General features: G+C 39.5%; 7 protein-coding genes across 7 annotated transcripts; 4 read left to right on the top strand and 3 right to left on the bottom strand. All coding sequences in view use genetic code 12, as the record gives it.

Moving 5' to 3' along the window:
• Nucleotides 1–56: 56 nt before the first annotated feature.
• UBA2 (E1 ubiquitin-activating protein) lies at nt 57–2297 on the top strand. Its single transcript, XM_064917100.1, has one exon. It carries the CDS (start codon nt 258–260, stop codon nt 2121–2123), a length of 1866 nt encoding a protein of 621 aa, XP_064774143.1. The 5' UTR covers nt 57–257; the 3' UTR covers nt 2124–2297.
• Nucleotides 2298–3420: 1123 nt separating this feature from the next.
• PFY1 (profilin) lies at nt 3421–4253 on the top strand. Its single transcript, XM_064917101.1, has one exon. The coding sequence runs from the start codon at nt 3474–3476 to the stop codon at nt 3852–3854; it is 381 nt and encodes a 126-aa protein (XP_064774144.1). The 5' UTR covers nt 3421–3473; the 3' UTR covers nt 3855–4253.
• RJT20DRAFT_106765 (uncharacterized protein) lies at nt 4254–7418 on the bottom strand (the record flags this gene model as incomplete). Its single annotated transcript, XM_064915733.1, has 4 exons — nt 4254–6169; nt 6272–6823; nt 6872–7062; nt 7135–7418. The coding sequence occupies 4 exons, from the start codon at nt 7416–7418 to the stop codon at nt 4380–4382; spliced, it is 2817 nt and encodes a 938-aa protein (XP_064774145.1). The 3' UTR covers nt 4254–4379.
• A 1863-nt stretch (nt 7419–9281) lies between these two features.
• Nucleotides 9282–12656, top strand: STE13 (Ste13p). Its single transcript, XM_064920051.1, has one exon. It carries the CDS (start codon nt 9685–9687, stop codon nt 12556–12558), a length of 2874 nt encoding a protein of 957 aa, XP_064774146.1. The 5' UTR covers nt 9282–9684; the 3' UTR covers nt 12559–12656.
• Nucleotides 12657–12954: 298 nt separating this feature from the next.
• NOC2 (mRNA-binding ribosome synthesis protein) lies at nt 12955–15282 on the top strand. Its single transcript, XM_064920052.1, has one exon. It carries the CDS (start codon nt 13002–13004, stop codon nt 15138–15140), a length of 2139 nt encoding a protein of 712 aa, XP_064774147.1. The 5' UTR covers nt 12955–13001; the 3' UTR covers nt 15141–15282.
• A 141-nt stretch (nt 15283–15423) lies between these two features.
• Nucleotides 15424–17316, bottom strand: CWT1 (Cwt1p; the record flags this gene model as incomplete). The annotated part of the gene is made up of 3 exons (XM_064921626.1): nt 15424–16132; nt 16226–16748; nt 16968–17316. 3 exons carry the CDS (start codon nt 17314–17316, stop codon nt 15424–15426), a joined length of 1581 nt encoding a protein of 526 aa, XP_064774148.1.
• A 3379-nt stretch (nt 17317–20695) lies between these two features.
• On the bottom strand, nt 20696–22141 carry RJT20DRAFT_96270 (uncharacterized protein; the record flags this gene model as incomplete). The annotated part of the gene is made up of 2 exons (XM_064921623.1): nt 20696–21090; nt 21133–22141. Coding segments are annotated over 2 exons (1404 nt in total), but the record flags the coding sequence as incomplete, so codon positions are not given.
• Nucleotides 22142–22403: the final 262 nt, after the last annotated feature.

Here is a 22403-nt window from a genome sequence, read left to right on the forward strand (position 1 = left end):
ACTACACCACCATATTACACTTCGATGCTTGTACCATCTTTATCCTGTCGATAACGTCAAATTTCATTTTTTCGGAGCGCGAAATTTCACACCACCAAAATCATTAAGGAAGCAAAGTCCACGGTGAATTTATTGTTAAAGTAACGTTCTACATCTTGTTCAGCAGTGGCATTGGTAAGGAGGTAGTCTTCTAGGGTCAATTGTAGTGGATTGAAATTAGTCATTGATAGTTCAACTCAGAGGGAAAGTCTTTGGCAATGGCTAGAAATACGTATTTGAAGAAAGTCCTCGGCGAAGACCGTTTGGAAAGACTTGCAAACACCAAAGTGATAATGATTGGAGCTGGTGGCATAGGATGTGAGCTCTTGAAAGACTTACTCTTGAGCGGCTACGGAGAAATTCACATAGTTGACCTTGATACGGTGACGCTCTCCAACCTCAATAGACAGTTTTTGTTCAGAAAGAAGGACATCGACAAGTCCAAGTCGCTCACTATTGCTAAAGCAGTCCAATCATTCAACTATTTCAACGCAAAGCTCGTACCACACCATGGCAACATCATGGACACAACCCAATTTCCTCTTTCATGGTGGGATCAATTCAGCTTTATCTACAACGCGTTGGATAATTTAGAAGCTCGTAGATATGTGAATAAAATGGCATTGTTTTTGAAAAAGCCCCTAATGGAAAGTGGAACTACTGGATTCGAAGGTCAGATCCAACCCATCTACCCTTATTACAGTGAATGCTTTGATTGTCAGGCCAAAGTGACTCCAAAAACCTATCCAGTTTGTACGATCAGATCCACTCCATCACTTCCTGTTCATTGTATAACATGGGCCAAAGAATTCTTATTTCATCAACTCTTTGATGAATCCGAATCTGACTTGAGTAATTCAGAAACCATTCAGAACGAGACAGATGATGCCCAGGAAATAGAGAATTTGGCACAAGAGGCCAACGAGCTTATTGAACTTCGTAAACTGATTAAAACTACAGATGCTTCACCATTCATAGAACAGTTGGTTCTTAAAATATTCAAGGGTGATATTGAAAGGTTGCTATTGATCGATACGTTGTGGAAATCTAGAAAAAAGCCTACTCCCTTGGACTGGTCTACATATAAAGCACCTGTAACTGGAATGCTTTCGGATATCTCTAACCAGTCTTTGCTTATCAATGATACCAAAGTGTGGACTGTTTTGGAAAACATATATGTATTGTATAAGTCTGGTCTGATTCTCCAAAGACGGATTAAATCAGGTAAGGAGCTGTTCATATCTTTCGATAAAGACGACGAAGATACCCTCAATTTTGTTGCTGCCGCTGCCAACTTGAGATCTTCTATCTTTAATATACCGATCATGTCAAAATTTGATATTAAGCAAATCGCAGGAAATATTATTCCTGCTATTGCAACAACGAATGCAATTATTTCTGGTTTTTCAAGCTTGAATGGTACCCGTTATTTCAAATACAACTATGATCAAACAGGTAGTGTTGATTTCACTCCCATCTCCAAAGAGTCTTCGACAGTTTTCATAAGTATAAAGCCAAACAAGTACATAACGGCAGCAGCATTAGTGTCCCCTAATGAAAAATGCCCAAGTTCATCGTTGTTATCTAGAGGAGTATTTCAAATAACTGAAGAGCAAAGGCAAACACTTACCTTGGGAGAACTTGTTGAAAAATTGGTGAAGAAATACGGATATGAGGAAGGTGATTTGTCAGTGATTGTGGGAAAATCAAGACTTGTTTATGATATTGATTTTGATGACAATGTTGAGAAAAAGCTTCTGGAGATTGGGGGAATTGGCGATGGTGAACTCATTTTGGTCCAAGATGAGAATGACAGGTTGGAAAACTTGGAACTTTATGTGAAAGTTACAGACGAAGAGCGCGAGCACGTATTACCTGAGCTTAAACTCAGACCAAAGAAATCTGTAGGAGACGACCAGAGTGTGGAAACAGAAGAAGAGCTGGGCGGGGATGTAGAACAAGTTGATGGAGTGGTCAACGAAAATGACGCTATTGTGATTATTGACGAAGAGGATGATGGGTTGGTCGAATTGGACGAGCCCGCCCTTAAAAAGAGGCGTATTCAAGTGCAGTCTTTAGCCTAGTCGAATGATGTTCCAGTAAGCAAAAGTATCTTTTAATGTATAATTACAACGAATAGTTAGCACAATGTAAATTGGCATTCGTCATTATTTCATAATCTCATTCTTTCATTAATAACTTGCTAAAAGACATTATTTTATATTTTAAACTAAAATTTTTAAAAATCAATAAAAAATGTATGAATTCACTCAACTTTTGCTTTATTACACATTCAGACACACTTTCAGATACATAACAGAAAATTTGTATCCAAGCACAATTTAGGAATATCCGTTGACCTACAGTAAACTCTCTTTCTTGGGAGCTTCTGTTCAAAACAGGATTTTGCAACACGTATTATGCAGAACAAGAAAATACATCATATTAACCTACTACTACAGATAACAAAGGTCCAATGTTGTGCTTGAAAGTTTAGAGAACTTCTTGTATTTTAATCTTTGGCATGTGTCGCTGACTACTATATATTACTGTAAAAAATTGAATTACATTGTGGAAGGAGTCTCCTGATCAGATCTTTTAAGAATCATGTTGCTACTGTATGTTGCTACTGTGTATTGTTGTATGTTGCTGTACACTGCTGCTGGTTGCTATTCATGACAAAGACTTGGTAGGTGGTGCTCTTTGAGCTTTTGAGCATTTCTACCTTCATGTCGGCTGACTAGCATTAACTATTCGTTGCTGGTATTTCCAATCAATACATTTTCGGATCATCAATACACACTTCTTATGCCAGTCTCAATCTATATTTGTAACTATTATGCCAAAAAATGAAGTATACATGGTTGCAAAATCATACACTCTTTTTATTGCAGAACGGTTTGTGGTATCTACCAACACCAAAGAAGACATCTCCAAATGGGCAAAAAAGATATAAAGGAATTGACGACAGATGATCGTCAACTCTTTATTGAACCCCCGATATCCTCCCGCTACCACATTGTGACACATCTCACAATATTCTAACAGCCGCAATACATTCGTCTCGTAAAGCCAGTGTAATTGACGACATAATTAAGACAAAAGACCAAAGTTTTAGTCAAATGTTTCTCATTTATACTATATTACCATTCCTGAGTCAGAGTAGTACATCCATAGGCTCTGCAGCATTACCATTGCACTACTCCTTTCACCCACCTTCTTCCCCATAGTATAAAACTCTGGAGCACTCAGTACCTGATCTGGAAGCTGTGCCTCACATAATCGCTTATGTCATCAGACACAAAATCGTCGCTTACTCGAAAAACTATAAAGGGGATTCATGTTGTGTTAAGCATTGGAGATTACACAGTGTTCATTCTTTGTTGTTCAAACGTAGTTTTTCTTCCTTAAGCAATTGAATTTCTAAATATAACATGTCGTGGCAAGCATACACCGACAACTTGGTCGCAACGGGCAAAATTGATAAGGCCGCTTTATACTCCAGAGCTGGAGACTCCCTCTGGGCCGTCTCCTCTGGATTCCAATTGCAACAGAATGAGATTACCGAACTCGCCAAGGGATTCGACGATCCATCTGGACTCCAGGCTCACGGATTACACGTTCTCAACCAGAAGTACTTCTTATTAAGAGCTGACGACAGATCGATCTACGGTAAGCACGAAGCCGAGGGTGTCGTGGCCGTAAGATCCAAGCAGGCCATCTTAGTGGCCCACTATCCATCTGGTGTCCAAGCCGGAGAAGCTACTACAGTTGTGGAGAAGTTGGCTGACTACTTGATCAGTGTTGGTTATTAGATGATGAGAGGGATATTTGAGTGTTGTATGTTGAAGCAGTTCGTAAAATGAGAGGTGTGGCAATGGAAGAAGTGCGAAGATGCATGTGTGGATCCGTACTTTGATGATCCTATTGATCGAATGCTGCTTGCTTTCCATTATGGTAATTACAAACGAATTAGCAGAGTTTCTATACCTTATTGGATTGTAGTTCACTTTTGAAATTAGGACTCGTCTATCGTCTTTTAACGTATTGCTGCTTTCCTTTGATCAGCTGCAGCATACTATGCTACAGTTCGACGTTAATATTAGTTTCCTCTAGCAGGTATCGAATTTATATCCATATACATAGTCGTAATTGAGATTCTTAGTTAATTGTATGTTATCTTTGTTTGTGACTACTGGCGTAGAATTATTTATAATCGCTTAATTATTTCTTTTATTGAATAAATATACTACATTTTTCACCACCACACCAAAACACTTGACAAATGCATGTGTTGATTATTCAAATTGCAATGGTCACATCACTCTCAAGAATCTATTCTATTTTCCTATTGCCACAGCAAATACATTTTGGAATAACTTGACTAACTCTTGATCACTAATGAATACTGCATCATAACCCTTGTTAGAATACTTGAAAGTTTCTTTACTCTTGTACACGATATCTAAATTTCGATCCAGGTGATTGATTGCGTTGCTGTCTGCGAAGATCTCTAATTTGTTTGGGTTTATCTCGTTCAAAGTAAAGGAGTTGATCTTTGCGATAAGAATAGGCGAGTCAAAATCGTGGTCAAACAAGTCCAATTTTTTAGAATCTTTCTCGTTGATCTTTGACTCTTCTGTGAGATGAAATTCTCCTTCAAAAAATGTCAAACACTTGTTCAAATGAGATAAATATCGGGCTCTTCTGAGATTATACAGAACAAGCAAGTCATTGATGACCTCATAATGCAACAAAATATGATAAACTAAGTCATAATTGATAGATGTAAAGGCATGTTGGCCAAACTTTCTAGCACTATTCAATTCATCCGATACCTGAATGACTTCATTAAATCTTCTCCGCAATAAAAAGTTAATAATAACAAGAATCTCCTCAATTAGTGAGTCAATTAACCCGTTTTGCCCCAAACTAACAAAATATTTCGAGGTGGCTAATTTCTGCTTCTTGATGAATTTCAAGAGGTTGAAAAGAGAATTGTGAAATTCGATCCAAGAATACATTCCTAATTCGATTTCCCTGTCGTCATGCAATTCTTGAAGAACTTGAAAGGTTACATTTAAAGCCATTTTAAAGTTAACCACGTTTAGTTTGTTATTCATATTGAAGCGAATAAGATTTTGTACGACGTCTAGAATGTAGAACAAGCTAGATTTGATCCCAAGCCTACCATTACTGTTAGGTATGAATGGAAGTTTCTGGTGGGAAAGCTTCCACTTATACTCGTTAATTTGGTAGTTCTTCACATTTTCTACCAAAGATATAGAGAAGTTTTCATTTTTGACGATGGAGTATCTTGAAGTTAACCTAAGTAATACCTGCAATGATAAGCGAACAGCCCATTGCAAGTCAACGGATCGATACTGATATTGGAAAACATACGATAGGACACAAAGCCATATTTCATAGAGTTCCACAGTGGTGTCCTCTGTAGGCTGTATATCTTCTATCTTGTGGTGGATCGGATAGGCTTGTTTTGAGAAATTGGTTAGGAAACTAGGGTTTTTACTATAAGTGTAAATCAATAACGCAATTGGTAGAAATTCGGGTATGTCAAGAATATCGTCGTCATCGTTCTTTTGTTTCTCCTTTTTTATCCTGTTTTGGTAAATGCCTTCAATTTCCTGCAAGTATGGGTCGTTGGCTGTTTTAAGTAAACTCAAACTGCCATTTTTTGCAAGATTTGTTACAAACTCTGCTGTGTTGAATTCAGAGTACAAGTTGTTCGCAAATCTGTTTGCAGTCAACCAATTGAATAACGAGTTGTTACCCAAATTATCTTCTAATAAGTCACTTCTGAAACCATAACAATAGTTGAAGTCCAACGCAAGTATTGGCACGAGCCTCAGACTTATTTCTTGAACATATAACTCATGATCATACGCCTTAACAAAGCCAAACAATGTCTCGTAAGGGTTTGGAGACTCGTGGTCCATATTCGTGATATCTGACGATAATGAAACTGATGTTACTGGAAGTAAGTATGTGGGAATATTGGCTAGAGTGTCAATAATGATATAAACTTTGAGGAGAGTTTCCGAAGATAATCTGATCCTGGGCGACTCGTATGCAACAGGTTTTATGAAAGTGTTGATGTTCACACTAGATCCTGATTCAACCATTTGCTCAGCCAAGTCTAAGTTGCTAGCATTGACAGAGCCGTTAGCAGTGGACCCTTTACTCTTATTCCTTCTGGAATAGTAATCATCACTATCCAGGACTTTTCTTGGATTGGTCAGAGTGAGTATTCTATCTAATGTTTCAGAGAAATCCACTTTGCAGAATGTGAAAATAAGGCTTTTTATCACCACAAACTCGTTCGTAGACTCTTTATGTATTGTCAACGAAGCAAAAAGTGTTTTGTTGATTTCTGCAATCAAATATACGGCTTCTTTTATTGCTAGCAAATAGCTGAACTCTCCTGTTTCCGACACCTCAATTTCTTCAATTGCACTATTGAGAAAGAACTTTAATCTAGATAGCAATCCTAAAAGGGAATTTTCATCTAAGACTTGTTGAGTTCCAGGAAGGTAAAAGATTTTTGTTGCTAAATCAGTTTTAGATGAAATTCCTAGACTGTTTTTACTTTTCTTGAGTCTTTCATTGGAGTCACAGATACTCTTGAACCATACTTGAAGTATGAGTAATATATTTGCAGCCAATTCTCCTCTAAGGCCATCGTCTATGTTTTCAAATTCATTAGGAGTGTCAATGTGGTCATTGTTAGTGATGATTGCTAAGCTTGGGGTGCTGCCTAAACTTACTGCACTTTCTCTTCTTGATTTGGCATTGACACTTATGACGGGCATACTCGCTGCTTTTACATTTCCGTTCAAGGTCGTGATGTCGTCACCATCGTCGAATTCATCGAAAGCCGGCACGTTAGAATTTACTCTTCCGTTGAGAGAGGTGATATCATCACCCCCATTGTCGAGCTCAACATTGGCAACTGACAGTCTGTGCGAGTTGTTACCAACTCGGGAATCCTTCAAGTACACAGAGCTGCCATTAGAATTGGAAGTAGAATTGGTCGTGTTAACTGAGGCGTCACGTCCAATTGGGAAGTCATTCAACGACCCGTTGCTAAGACTATCTGGTAATATGTTATCATCGGTTGTTTCTTTGAATTTAATGGCGTCTGAGAAGAAATTGACACCATGAACAAAGAGTGCTCTTAGTATAGCAAGGTTGTGACTTCCGTTGTCTCCCTGCGCAGCCTGTTCTGAGTTAGCAACTAGCACAGACAAGAGCGCTTCTTGGTGAACCAGGGTGGTGAAGACAGACTTGTAGAAGGCGGTATCCTTGGTGTGCTGGGCGCTGAAGATCTTGGAGTAGACATTGATCGCAGGCGATGTCATTGAGTGTTTCAGTGGTTTCAGTGGATTATTTGGGGATGCTTTCGAAATTGATACTGAGGAGTTTCAGTTATTGTTGTTGCTTTGATTGGGTTTTACGGAAACATGCAAGTGTAAAGACGGTGGTGGTCGTTATATTTTAGAAATGGAGAAATCAAGATCAAGACGGATATTGATTTGAATCGGACAACAAACAGACACAATGAGAAAAGACAAAGTGAACAATTAAGTGACGTATTCTCGCTTCGACCCTGGATCTGTAGCAGTCTAAGCCTTGAAAATGGGGACTAGCCAAAAGGTTTTCTTAGCACAGATGTGTCAACAATGCAAGCGGCAAACAGTTGATTTCAGGTGCTAGCAGGGCCCGGAACAGTACGGTGAGAAACAGAACTATGGTGGTGCTAACAAAGACGCAATGGGAAATATAACAAGAACAGGTACCAGTACAAAACACCAAACACAAAATAAAGCACGGAACAACTACAAAAAATGTATATGAAATGAAGATATAATGTTGAGAAGTAACTGATGAAACAATATATATCTGAGAGTATATATACAGATAATAATTTGAATTACAAATTGTTAAGTATACCTATATCCACGTCTACGAGCCTAATTTCAATACGATCCGTGATAGAACCATACAGCATACAACAACAGCCAGCGGCCAACTAATATTCTGTTTAGGGCATTTCTTGGGAGTGCCAAATTGGTAGAAGATAGAGCGAGTAAAATTAGCGAACTGCAGAGAGCTGGGTAGGGTGAAGGATTGCGTTGTAGTGGTGTAGAGGAAGGATGAGAGAGTGTGTGTGGTAGAGATAGAGATAGATATAGAGATAGAGATACAGTTACAGTTACAGAAGAGGGTTTCTTTGAGAAAGGGGAACTAGAGAAGAATGGTTGGAGTTGACATGTGCTTGTGCGAATCACAATTGAGATCTCACAGAAGAATAAGAGTATGAAAGTGAGAGAAGGAATGAAGTGCATAAAAAGCATAGTGGTACATAGTGAAGACAAAGGTAATTATAGAATGTTTTGTTCCCCAAGAAGATCCATACAGCCTTCCAGACAACGATCCAGATTACGAGTGCGCAAGCAGTACAAATACAACTGCAATTGCAAGGGAGGAGCTGGCAACGATACATATGGGTTACGAGAGGATGTGCGATAGATGTGCGGATGTGCGAGGAGAGATTATCGTTTCTACTAAAAAAATGTGGGAGCATTTCTATGCCCTTTTTTTATTACTATCGACTATTGAAGAAAAGTCGACAGTGGACTGTGTGTATTGTTTAGTGTGTGTATGGAACTAACTTGTCTAAATGTGTAGCTTGAGACTGTGAGTTTCGATAAAGCATATACTCATTATAAGCGCCTTGCATGGTGTTTTAGAAGTGTAGAGTCCGGTTTTTTTTCGAAAGTGGTGAGTGATACGGTGCAGTGCTGAAAGACCACCCATTGCCTATCCTATGAACTAACACCAACGATGAAGCCTGATGTTCCTTATCGTTGCATTTACAAATAAATTACTTCTTTCTCCCACACCCCAGCTTATTCAACTATATCCGTGAGAATTGAATCATCACCAAATGTGCTGCCATGGAGGAGTCGAGTCCCTATCTACTCTCTCTTAAACCTGCTCTTTTAATTTGCACTCCCTTAGATCTCCTTACTATGAAGGTTTGTCGTTGCAACAAACCGCTTCCGCTCGCTACCTAAGGATCCACAAGCCCCATGTCCCTGCAGGTTTCTTATTCCACGCCTATTACTCAATTATCTGCATCACTCAGCTAACGTTGTTTACACATTTGATAATGGTAGCGCGGCTATACACTATATTATATACTATGCAGGTGTATCAATGAAGTCCTTAGAAACCTCAAAACAGTGTTTCTGTGAGTGTCTTAACTAGTGAAGTTTTCTCCTATAGGCTTACACTTGACCCCATTGTTGGCAAAATCAACTATATAAGTATAAAAAGTTGCCTACTTCCTTTTTCTTTCCAATTTTTGAACCAGAATCCATCATATATTGGACCCTAATTTCCAGATCATACTGTATACGTATGAACCATAGCCGCGAAGAAGGAACGATCAGGTAGCCACCAACAGACGGCTCTATGCAAAGAAATCTTAGGGTTTAACAACATACATGAGACTTCCTAGCACATTTCAGCTGTATACAATTTTCAGTTTGGAGATAAGGTGATTCTCAAATCAATTGACTCTACCGTTGTACAAATCATACCATTATATTCAATTTATAAATGATACTAGGCAAGCCAAATAATTCCCCTTTAGAGGAGTATGAACTTCTCGAACAGAATCCACCAGAACCGTCCTCATCACAACCCGAGTCTGTTTCAACACCTAGTATAAACTCAGAAGCAAATTCAGAAACACGGAACTCATCAGAATCACAATCATCTGAGCTCTTTGATGAAATAGATGAGTTTGCTCAGAAATCCGGCGCCGAAGCCGATGATTTTGCAAGCAACCCACAATTCCAACATGTACTTACGCGATATAAAGGCTCTGATGTGTTCATCAAGCGTGCTTGTTTAGGAATTGCCATATTTTCGGTGGTATTGTGGGTAGTTTCAGTGCTAATCTATTCTCACAGTTCATTCGCTCTGACAATAAAGAGTATTACCTGGCAAACAGACGTGGAAGTAAGTGGCAAAAACATAACCCTAAATCTGTATAGCCCAAAATTTGCCAATGTGACTATGGATTCATATAGAAAGGGTCACTTCCTGGCGTATAGAGAAAGTATCCATTGGCTAACACCAGCACAATACCCGAAAAGAGATTCCTCAGGAGGTTATTACTTAAGCGAGGATTTAACAAAGAGCTACGTAGTCAAGCAAATTGACAGCGATTATTCAGAAGTATTTATAAAGAGCACACAATTCTCGTACAGAAACGATTTCTTCTACATTGATAAAGTGAAACTTAATCCTGCTAAGCGCATAGACGACTTTGACAAAAACTTTCACATCATTGTAACAGATACATTAGAGCAATGGCGTTCTCTGAGCTTTGCATTGTATTGGCTATTTAATCCAGTGACCGCCCAATTTGTACCGATTCAACCGCCAAACAACAGAGACAAATTACACAACGACGAGCCCCAACAAGAAGAAGTCTTGGATAAATTGCATTTTGCGGATTTTTCACCAAATGGCGACTATATCCTCTTTGGTTTTAATCATGACTTATATATCCAAAACCTAGCCAACGATGAAATTCACAAGATTACAGACAGTGGTTCCCCTAGCATATTCAATGGAAAGCCTGATTGGGTTTATGAAGAAGAGGTGGTTGCCGACTACAAAATGTATTGGTGGTCTCCTGATCAGAAAAATCTTCTTTTTGTAACTTTAAATGACACTGACGTCCAAGACTTTGAACTTGATTACTATATTAAAGATCGGACGGAGATTGGAACACAATATAAGGAACTGGACAGAGAAAAGGTGAAAAATGTTAACCAGTATCCAATTAAAACTACAATCAAGTATCCTAAGCCAGGTACGTCGAATCCCTTGCTAACCTTGAACAATTATAGACTTGAAGACAAGTCTACGACTAAGATAGAAGGAGTAAAGGATGGGTTGGGAGAGGATTTTATTATGTACAGTGGAATATGGGTGGACAATAAAAACTTCCTTATGAAGTTGACAGACCGCACAAGTAGTATATTGTCAAAGAAGAAGTTTCAACCCGAGGTGTCACCATCACGTGTTGAAGAGGTGTCTAAGATGAACGTTACAGAAGCATATGGCGGATGGGTAGAAAAGCTCACTCCGATAACTGTGATTCCTAGAGATGACCGAGATGAGAATCTGTATGTTGACAAGGTGGTCGTAAATGGCAGATTGCAGCTCGCTTTGTATGATTCAGTATCCTCCAAAGAGTATACCAAAGTGTTAACCAAGGCAGATACGTGGGATGTGAAAACGATGTCGCCAGTTATTTATAATAGCCAGCACAAAGTTTTGTACTTCCTTTCAACAATTCGAAGTTCCATGGACTCACATCTTGGAGCAGTTTCGCTTGAAGAAGGAGAGAAATATTTTCCTATAACTAGTACAGCAATTGACGGTGTTTATGAAGTAGATTTTAGTTCGGATGGACAATATGCAAGTTTATTCTACAAGGGACCTGATCAACCGTGGCAAAGACTTGTGAACATGGCAGAAGTCCATGATTTTATTCTGTCAGATGCATATAAAGAGGGAGCAGACACCATTTTACAGAAGAGCCCCTCCATTAATCATTTTGAAGTGACGTCATCGAACCTAAAGGACACTAACATTCCCACGAAGGTGTTCAAGAAAATTCTGATTGGAAAGTATAGTGATAAAAGTTCTGCTAGAGCTAACGTCATCGAGATCTTTCCACCTAATTTTGACCCGTACCGTCAGAAGAAATATCCATTGTTGGTGTATGCATATGGAGGTCCAGGCTCTCAAACGGTGGATAAATCATTTGATATCGACTTTCAGCATGTTGTGAGTGCATCTCTAGATGCACTTGTCTTAGTTATAGACCCCAGGGGTACAGGTGGCCAAGGATGGGAGTTCAGTTCTTTTGCAAAAAATAAGCTAGGATATTGGGAGCCCCGAGACATTTCCACCATAACTTCGGAGTACATTTCTGTAAATAAAAAATTCATAGACCTGACAAAAACTGCCCTCTGGGGTTGGTCTTACGGAGGGTTTACCACATTGAAGACTTTGGAATATGACGCTGGACACACATTCAAATTTGGAATGGCCGTTGCGCCAGTCACCAATTGGTTATTCTACGATTCAGTGTACACAGAGAGGTACATGGGATCTCCCAATTCCAACGATAACTACGAAGAACATGCAAAGATCAAAGATTATAATAAGTACAAGGCTCTCAAGAGGTTTTTAATTATGCATGGAACTTCAGACGACAATGTACATCTCCAAAATCTGCTTTGGCTTCTCGACAAGTTAAACTTGGCAAATGTTGAAAACTACGACGTCCATTTCTTTCCTGACAGTGACCATGCCATTCACTACCATAATGCCGACTCAATAGTGTTTGATAAGTTGTTGCGGTGGTTGAGAGATGCATTCAATGGCAAATTTGATGAACGATTTTAGATGAACTACGTGTATATTAGTGTGTTTATAGAAAGGACATTTCCATATATTATGAAATTTATTGGAGAACAAGAAGGAAGTAAGATTCACCACCTAATTTAGTTGTCGTAGGAAATTTTACATGGGGATGGTAATGTAAAAAGCAACAGACATTAACACATATTAACACACATTAATTATATATTGGAGATCTTTCTATTAAAATAAAGTAATGCATTAGGCATGCTGGGCATTACTGAAAGAGCTGCATTACAAGGACAAACTGAATAAACCTCTCACCCCCTAAAGCCCCCTAATATTCTTTCCTGTACATAATATTGTTACACAAAGACTCTCTCATCGCCAAAAAAGATTTATAATTTTTCACTATTAAATTTAAATGATTGATAGAGAAGAGTTCTCTTATAACAACTTCAACTGGCACCAAGAGATAATTTGCAAAGATGGCCAAGACTTCGAAGCAGACAAAGAAGTTTCAAAACAAGCACTTGAAGCATACCATCGAGCAAAGAAGGGAGGTGCAGAAGAACAGGAAGAGATATGGAGACAAGAAGAAGAAGACTACTTCGACAGAAGGTGAAGAGTCTGCTCCCGCCCGTGTCTCCAATGGAGCAACTGCCAAGGAAGTGTTCACAGACATGTCAGTAGAAGATTTCTTCGAGAGCGGATTTGAAGTACCAAAGGAGAAGAAATCGAAGAAGACGCAGAAGAAGGAAGAGGAGGAAGAGATCGAAGAATCTTCCGATGAGGAAGATGAAGAGGCCATGAAAGAGAGTATGAAGTCATTAGCTGCTAAAGATCCTGAGTTCTACAAATACTTGAAAGAAAATGACGGCGACTTACTTGATTTCGAGGGTGTGAATCCTTTGGATGCCGTAAGTGACGATGAAGAAGAAGCAGAAGAAGACGAGGATGAGGAGACCGATAAGAAGACCAAGAAGACCAAGAAGGATAAAGAGTCTAGTGAAACTAAGAAAACTGAAATAACCATGGAATTGGTCAAGACTTGGACCAGCCAGCTTAATAAGCCTACAACTAAGACCATCAGAAATGTTGTCATTGCCTTCAAAGCCGCTGTCAACATAAATAATGCTGATGATGAGGATTACAAGTACTCTGTAACTGATCCAAAAGCCTTTAGTGAGTTGATGTTACTCGTATTGAAGAGAGTCCCAATAGCTATTCAGAAACTTGTCAAATACAAGACCAATCCACAAGGTGTCAGAACGATTCCTCAAAAGAATTCTAATGTTGCCCAGATCTCAAAGATCTTAAAGTCCCACGCTGGGTCGCTCATAACTCTCTTGAAGGACATTACAAACACCGAAACTGCTGCCTTGGTCTTGTCGTCTATTCAGGAGATTTTCCCATACTATCTCTCTTATAGAAGATTATTGAAGCAGATCATTACTGCGATTGTCAATGTGTGGTCCCTGACTACTGAGACAGACACCCAGATCGCCACCTTTGCATTCTTAAACAACGTCGCTAAGGAATTTCCTAAGTCAGTATTGGAGACCATTCTAACATTGACATATTCTTCTTTCTTGCAAAATTGTCGTAAAACGAACATTCACACTATGCCTCAGATTAACTTCTGTAAGAATTCCGCTGCTGAGTTGTACGGCTTAGATGAAAACTTATCATATCAAGTTGGCTTTGAGTGTGTCAGACAATTGGCAATTCACTTGAGAAACAGTATTAATGCTACTTCTAACGCCAAAGAAGGCTTTAAAGCAATCTACAACTGGCAATACTGTCATTCATTAGACTTTTGGTCAAGAGTTTTAGCTCAGCATTGCAACCCAGAAAAGGAATTAATGAACCACAAATCAAAGGAATCCCCATTAAGAAAATTGATTTACCCATTGGTTCAAGTAACCTTAGGAGCAATTAGATTGATTCCAACAGCCCAGTTCTTCCCATTGAGATTTTACTTGATCAGATCTTTGATCAGATTATCGCAAAGTACTGGTGTCTTTATTCCTATATTTCCATTAATTTCCGAAATTTTGACTTCTACCGCCATGACCAAACCTCCAAAGGGTTCAAGTTTACAAGCTGTGGACTTCGATCACAACATCAAAGTCAACCAGGCCTACCTCGGTACCAGAGTTTACCAAGATGGATTATGTGAACAGTTCATTGAATTGACTAGTGAATTCTTCGGATTATATTCCAAAAGCATTGCATTTCCAGAATTGGCCACACCCGCAGTGTTGCTGTTAAGAAGATTCGTCAAAAAGTCAAAGAACACCAAATTCAACAAGCAATTACAACAATTGATTGAGAAATTGAATGCCAATGCTGTATTCATCACTGGTAAAAGATCTAATGTAGAGTACGGACCTTCCAACAAATCCGAGGTGCAACTTTTCTTGAAGGAGCTTGACTGGGAACAAACACCTTTGGGGCAATATATTGTTGTACATAGACAAGCCAAGGAAGAGAAAATAAGAATAATGAGAGAATCTTTAGAGGAGGAAGAAAAGGCAAAGGCTGAACAAAAGAAGGCTGAAGAAGAAACTAGTGATATCGAAATGGAAGACCTCGAAGAGAATGAGTCGTCTGACGAAGAATAGGTGACTGATCTAATTAAGATAGTTTATCGGATTACTGCTTAGCCTGACTTTCTGTATTATAGAATTACAAACGTAGAATAACTATGGAGACATAATAAATAAGTAAACGAAGCAAACATAGAGTCCCCCGTTGTAGGGTCAATAGCCAAAGAGGGCTAATCCATGTGTACATGAAATGGATGGTGATAAATATAATAATGTTACTAATAATAATACAGATGAGAATGCACAATAAAGTAGATAAAAAGAACATTCGACGAGTCACACTAGATTGAAATAAAAATCATGGGTCGATCGGTATGAAATTTCCCACAATGCAACTGGGGATGTTATATCTATCCCTTCTAATCGTGAAACTGAAACAGCAACTTTTTCTCTTGATACCATCTCTAGTTCTTAAATTACAACTTGTTAAAACAGCCTTTTGTCCCTTATCAAACGCAATGGCACCATATTTCTCCCAAAAGTTGACAGCACTCTCCTCACTCATGAGTTCGTAGATTGCTAGCTTGCCATCCTTCAAATCATCAGTCATCACGCCAACAAGTGATGCGAACTCTTTATTTCCTCTGTAGATCTCTCCTGTACGTCTCCAAAGACACGCAGGAATTGCCATAGAGGTGAAGACTCTGTCGTAGTCTAATAGCATACGTTCGAAACTTTCCTCAACCAAGACTAAGTCTACATCCTTTAAAGTTCTTGCAATTGCTCTGAAGGCTGGACGGAAAATTGACAACGGCTTGAGAATACGTTGTCTGCTAGATATATTCATATAGTTGTCCATATAACTTTGGAGACGAGCGTATCCCTTGGCATAGTTGTACGGTTGAAGTAATCCTGCTTCTAATTTCGCTTTGATAACTTGCTTCAATCTCTCTTCTGGGGAAATTTCTGTGGTAGGATCTGCAGCTGTGAGGAAGAACTTGTCTCTTGCGGAGTCAGAAATTACTGGTTGATGGTCTTTGTTGGCATTATTGCCATTGTTGTTAATACTGGGGTTATTGTTAGGGTTATTATTGGTTGGAGCACTCATCGGTTGGCCGACTTGCATAAAGTTATTTGGGGCTCCTACAGGTTTAACAAACTGAGCGTTCTGTTGAAGTTGCTGATTCTGTAAGGTTTGCTGCTGTAGCTGCAATTGTTGTTGTTGTTGTTGCTGCTGTACTTGCTGTTGTTGTTCTTGCTGTTGTTGGAATTGTTGATTATCGCTTTCATTTTGGAATGCAGTTGGAAATAAGTTAGCGTTAGGAGAGAACGATAGTATATTGTTGAGGTTAGTCTGGCTATTGCTGTTGGTCTGAGATTCCCCAAAAGTGCTGAGACCAGCGTTATTCGTACCGTTACCTCCAACGTTTCCTGTATTTACACCAAAGCTCATCATGGAATCTGTGCCTGCAGCATCGTCGTTTAATGCTCCGTTGACTAATTCTGGATCATCTATCATGGACAAGAAGTCATTCAATGACGAGAATTCACTTCCTGCGTGCTCCGAGTAGAAAAAAGGCTCCTGATTATAAGGAAGTGTCTGGGCGAGGACAGATGACGAGAGTGATTTGCGTGGTCCGAAGTTATTAAGGCCGTTGACGTTGGCGTTGCTGTTGAATATTCCTGCAATTGTGGTATTATTTGTACCCACGTTATTGTTCAGAACACTGTTGTTAGAAAGTGGAAGATTGTTACCTGTATTTCCAGGAAGTGTAGTGATACTGCTATTTGCGCCTTGGTCAACACTATTACTTCCAATGATACTACTAGTGGTACTAAGGCTGTCCATTGCACCACCAACACTGATAGCATTGGCCATAGCAGAACCTTCGTTATTAATACCTCCGGTAAATGAGCTGGATTGAACCGGGGTGTTTTCTCCTGATGTTTCTCCGCTATTTGGTTTCCTCAACGACGCAGCCTTCTTCCTCTGGCGATTGTTGGAAGGCTCGTCATAACATAAATGTCCGATACCCCTCTTGATGCATCGCTGGCACGGCCTCGTTTCGTCACAGATCATGTGGGATCTTCTACAGTACACACATGCGATCTCTACCTTCTTCTTTCGCTTTTTTGATGCACTTTTGTTAGATCTTCTTGGCTCGTTTTCGGGCAGAAGCAGTTGGTTTTTGCTTGTATTGTTGGCAGCGTCTAGCGACAAGGCGCCTGTATTGTTGTTTAGTGAGTTCATACTGGAGCTTCTTCCAGTATTCTCGGAAGAGTTCGGCGAGAGAGCCTCGGCCTTGACAGCCATTCCGGAGTTGGTGCTGTTGTTGCTATTGTTTCGTAGCTGTGAAAGCGAACTGGCCTGATCCATTGGTGTTGTGCCAAACATCTTCTCTGTTTGTAGGGCGGTGGAAAAGGGTTAAAGATGGCTCGAAAATCGCTGAAAATTTAGCATATGTATCCGAAACTCAGTGGCATGTAAATTAAAGCGAAATATCCAACAAATACCCACTGCAGCCCTGGTAACTGTCGTTCTTGGGATTAACTCTGTGTGGTGTTGAAGCATAAAAGCACTAACTCAAAAACAAGAGTCTTTTTCCAGGTGAGACTGCTCACGTGATTTGTACTTTTGTATTGCGGTTCTGAAGTCAGTATTTTTTGGATTTCTCGTTTTTCTGGAGTGTGGGGCAACCCTGAAACTTCCGGGAGACCAGGGATTGGGCTCCGGTGTTTTTGAGAGAGTCAGTAGGGCAGCGAAGGAGGCAAATGTGTGTTGCAGTGAGAGCATATTAGTGAAAATACGGGGAAGCGATGGGAAAATTCGGGAGAGGGCGTCCGGGAGCAGTAGGAAAAGTTACGGAGTTGTTGGGAGAGCTACGGAGTAACAGGAAGTGTTGGAAGAGGTTGCAAAGCTATACTTGGAGTAATTTGAGTGGTTGGGTGATTCCATACGTGGAGGGTAAGTCTGGGGTTGTTCTTTTTGGGAAGAAGAAGAGGAAGAAGAGGAAGAATAATAATTTCTTAATTTGTTAATTAATTAATAAACAATATTATTTGATGGTCTCGGAGACGGTGTTGGCTCCGAATTGTCTGGTGGTGGTTTTTGTCGTCTGGAGTAAAGCAGGGGCTTGTTTGTTGTGAGGTGGGAAGAAGCGTGTTTTTTTGAGGTGGATAATGGCTTGGCTTGGCTTGGCTTAAAAGCGAGTTCACACAAAACTCAGTCAATGGTTGTGATAAATGTTTTTTTTAAATGTTAAATGTTAAATGTTAAATGTCTCCTATTACAAAAAGATTCGAGATCTGCTTCTATGGGTTTCTGCTCATTTTATACAACATGTAACTAAAGTAATAGTTAATTTGAATGTATTGTTGCAGTATAATTATATATATATGATAGTATCCAATACGGCTACTATTTTTCTTCCTCTCTGGTCAAGGCTTTGTACCGAAAATCTCAGAAAAGGTCAAATGAAGAAGCTTAATTATTATTATAAATACCCCGCAAAATACAACAAATTAAGCCTCCCGTAAACGTTCGTTCGTATAGAGCTAACAAACGCTCATTCGTAAAGAGCTAGCGTAACACTCATTAACAGTCCACCGTCAAAATTACTAATAGCAATTTGAACTAAATTTCTATGAATTGTGCTCGTAATCTTCTTGCATTTATGCATTTTTACTGGTAAGATCGGAGATGTCCCAAACCACAATAATCATGCCCACATACGTTTATGGAGAAGTATCATGCACCAAGAGTGAGTCAAATAGTTTCTGCTCTCAATTGCTTTATTAATGGCACCTGCAATCAACTTAATCTGATCCGGTTTGAATAGTTCCCAATGGAAGTGGTCTTTGGAACTGCGATATAGCTTCAATCTTTTGAATTTGATAGAAAGTGTACAACTTTCCAGGCTATGTGCCTATTTCTTCTTCTGAGCTGCCAAAACTTGGATCTAGAGTGGACTGCTGACAGCTTGTCTTCCTCCATTCTCGAGCGCTAAGACATGTCCATAAGTCCTTGTTAAACTACAGAGGGTAGTCATCTCTGAATTTACATTTAGAGATAAGTCATATTGTCCATGAAAAGAACAATTTCAACTAGTTGAACGAGTGTATTCTTGAACATTGTAATCTCAATAATATCACATTGAGGTATGTCCAACTGTCATATATTATTGTCGTCTGTACTTCATCTTTTAGGATTTAAAGAGATTTCAGCATAGGCAACCAGATTTAGACGTACACACTAGGGGCTTGAATAACACCATTCGAGTTGAAAACAAGTGTAAAGGAAACAAACCATCTGTCAAATAGAAGAGAGTTTTTCGTAGTGATAAAAGTGCTTATGGTAGTCACTATTACATATTATTATTTTTCATCATCACGGTGTCAAAAGTTAACGGTCACACTACAGTTAACGCAATTAAGGAAGAGGAGAACAGGTGCATATCCATTTTCATCTACAAGGAAGTCCCCACCGCCTGAATAAATCCTTTAACATGGTTTAGCATCCCAATACATAGCTTAGATGCTAACTTTGCCGAGCTCATGAACTCTACATAGATATTCTGAAGTAGTAATAAAGCATCAGTTTTATTCTTCCAATGCATAGCCAGCACTTAAGATATATGTTACTCAACTCTTTCCATTCTAGTATCATTCAATTGGATATGACACCAAGAAGTCCATAATATATCTGAGATCTTACTAACCATAAAGCACGCTCTATTAGATCCCATAACTAGGAAATATTGCGTGCTAACTAACTGCTTCTTATGTTTACGTTCTAATTTATAAAGAAAAACATGTATACTAAAACCAACCGTGCAAATAACTGTGAACTTAGAAGTGGGAGAAATAAAATGAAAACAAATATACCCAAAAAGATAAGGAGAAATGAAAGCATAACCGCTGTGAAGTAGTTCTAACAGATGTGGACTAGGTTTAAGGATAACCTCAGCGAAGTCTGCAACAGGTGTACTTTTAAGTCCATTAATCTAAAATCAATGGGACTTGCGAATGGTTTGACTGAGAAAGGCAACATAATACAGCAATTGTCGAACCGTTCATATAAATCTAATCATACCATGCTAATCGAACCACAGACTGAGAGAAACAAATTATTGATCGTTATTTCCTTTGTCAACAGATGCAGATTTCCCATTCATGCCTTGATGATCCACATCAGGAATGGTGGTTTTAGCCGTAACAAAGTCTCCAGAGTCAATGCTCACACTCATGCCGACTGAATTCCCGTCATCTTGTTCTGACTTGGAAGAAAGTCTGCTCAATATTTGCAGGGGTCTAGAGTACAAATATTTGCGGGGATTACCACCGGAGCTTGTGTTGGGTTTGAAGACACTGCTTTCTTTGCTCGTGGAAGAAAGAAATGTGGAGTCTGACAATCTTGAGACAAAACTTGCCCGTTCGTTGCGAAGCCCAGGCTTGGTGGCGCCCAATTCTCCATCTACCGTAGAAAAGTCCTGAGATGAGTTTCCAGCCAGTGGTAAATCTTGCGAATTTGAATAAAGATCATCATCCTCTTCACTCTCATCCTGCGATGGTGAGTCCGTGATGAATTCTAGCTGTGCCACGCTGTCAGAGCGGGAATGTATTATGGGCCTCTGCGCTTCTAAATCCTCTTCCGTCATGCTGCCATAGTCGGATGACGATGTATCTTGTCCGGCAAGAAGATATGAATCGTTCCTAGGATTGATCATGATGTTACAAAGAGGACAGCTTCTTCTGAAGTTAATCAACCAATTGGAGAGACATTTCTCATGGTATATATGCTTGCAATCGAGTACTAATACTTTGGAACGTAATGGTGTGTACTTTTCCAAGCAAATGGAACATTTGTAAGCTGGATAAAAGTTTTCTGGTGCCGTGAGTAGATGAAGAGAAGCAGCTGAAGTCCTTATATCTATACCATTCACGATAATTCTGTTAAGGGAGGAATACGAAGATGATGGTGACTGCTTAGGAGAATCATTATCCTTCGATTGAGAATTTTGCTCTCCTGATATATCTTCAAAGAGTGGTTGAGAATCTTTAGGATCACTATGAGTATTTGATTCCGTGGTGGTATCTATAGGCTTCACTGTCTGTCCTGTGATCTTTAAATACTGGTTGAAGAACTTCGCATTTATCAAGTGGTTCCCATTGTAGATATAGACAGGTAGTTCTCTCACCAAACGAGCGTTCCTAATGTTGACCTGATGCCTGCGCACACGTTGGCCACATATAATGATTGAGTAGAAGAAGATTATCAACAAAGGTGGTGAAAGTATCATCAGAACAATAATACTGAACCAGCTTCCAATCGACGCAGTAGTCACTTCTAATGTAATATCCTCGGAGCTGAACTCTTTAAGGACCCTGTAGTCTTCATTGGTGATAAACATTATTGGAATTCGCAATGATCCATCTTGGTTGAAGTTGGGCGAAAACATTGTCACAAGACTTCTATAGGGTTCATCATTAGCAATTATTACACTGGCAGGATTTAAACCCGAGTCAAGGACGTTGGAAACTTTATCCACAAAGGTGCATTCTCCTCTCAATACGATGAGGATCTTGTCCTTGTAGTCGTGGTACTGTTTGTCGTGTGAGTCTATTTTATCACAAGCATCATTCGGGAAGATCCTATACTTGCTACGGAGACGATAGTTCAATATAGGACTGAATGAAGCATAGCGGCCTGTTATTTCGCTTGTTGTGATGTTTTCACCATCTGCAGCTGTAGTATTGAACGCTATAGTCGAGTCTATCGGGAAAAATGAATTGACTACGCTATTAAGGGGATAGTCAAGATCCAAGCTGAAAAGGGTGGTCAGGGTATTGGCGGTCTGGTTATCCTTTTTCACGTGGATTCCTTTTGGCAAATATTGTTCCTTGAACTCTTTGATTGAATTCTTGGTAAGGAAAAGTGCATCTTCGAAATCCAACTGGTGATTTTCTTGCTGTTGACCGAACAAGAAGAATCCAAGGAGAATCACCAGACAGAACACCAAGAGTTTGGGCTGGAAAAGCGACCTTGTAGGCTGTGAATGTGTGAATCGGCGACTCATCCTACAAGGTTCTGTGATGAGTATTCCACACAGATGACTCTTGTAGTAAGGCTATTTTATGGTTCTAACTTAGTCTTAGATGTACAACTATGTTGTGGTTGTAAACTGTGTTGTAATATTTAGAATTCTGATGATCTCCAAAAAAAAATGGATTTCCGTGTACAGGATGTTGTGTGGAGAGTGTGTGGAGTGGAGGTTGAGGCACTGGTTGTCTGGAGGAGAAGTAGAGTTAATGAAGGTAATGAAGGTGATGAAGGTATGG

This window comes from Scheffersomyces xylosifermentans (genome assembly GCF_036884685.1).
Source record: "Scheffersomyces xylosifermentans strain CBS 12540 chromosome Unknown RJT20scaffold_4, whole genome shotgun sequence".
In the NCBI taxonomy this organism is placed as follows: Eukaryota; Fungi; Ascomycota; class Pichiomycetes; order Serinales; family Debaryomycetaceae; genus Scheffersomyces; species Scheffersomyces xylosifermentans.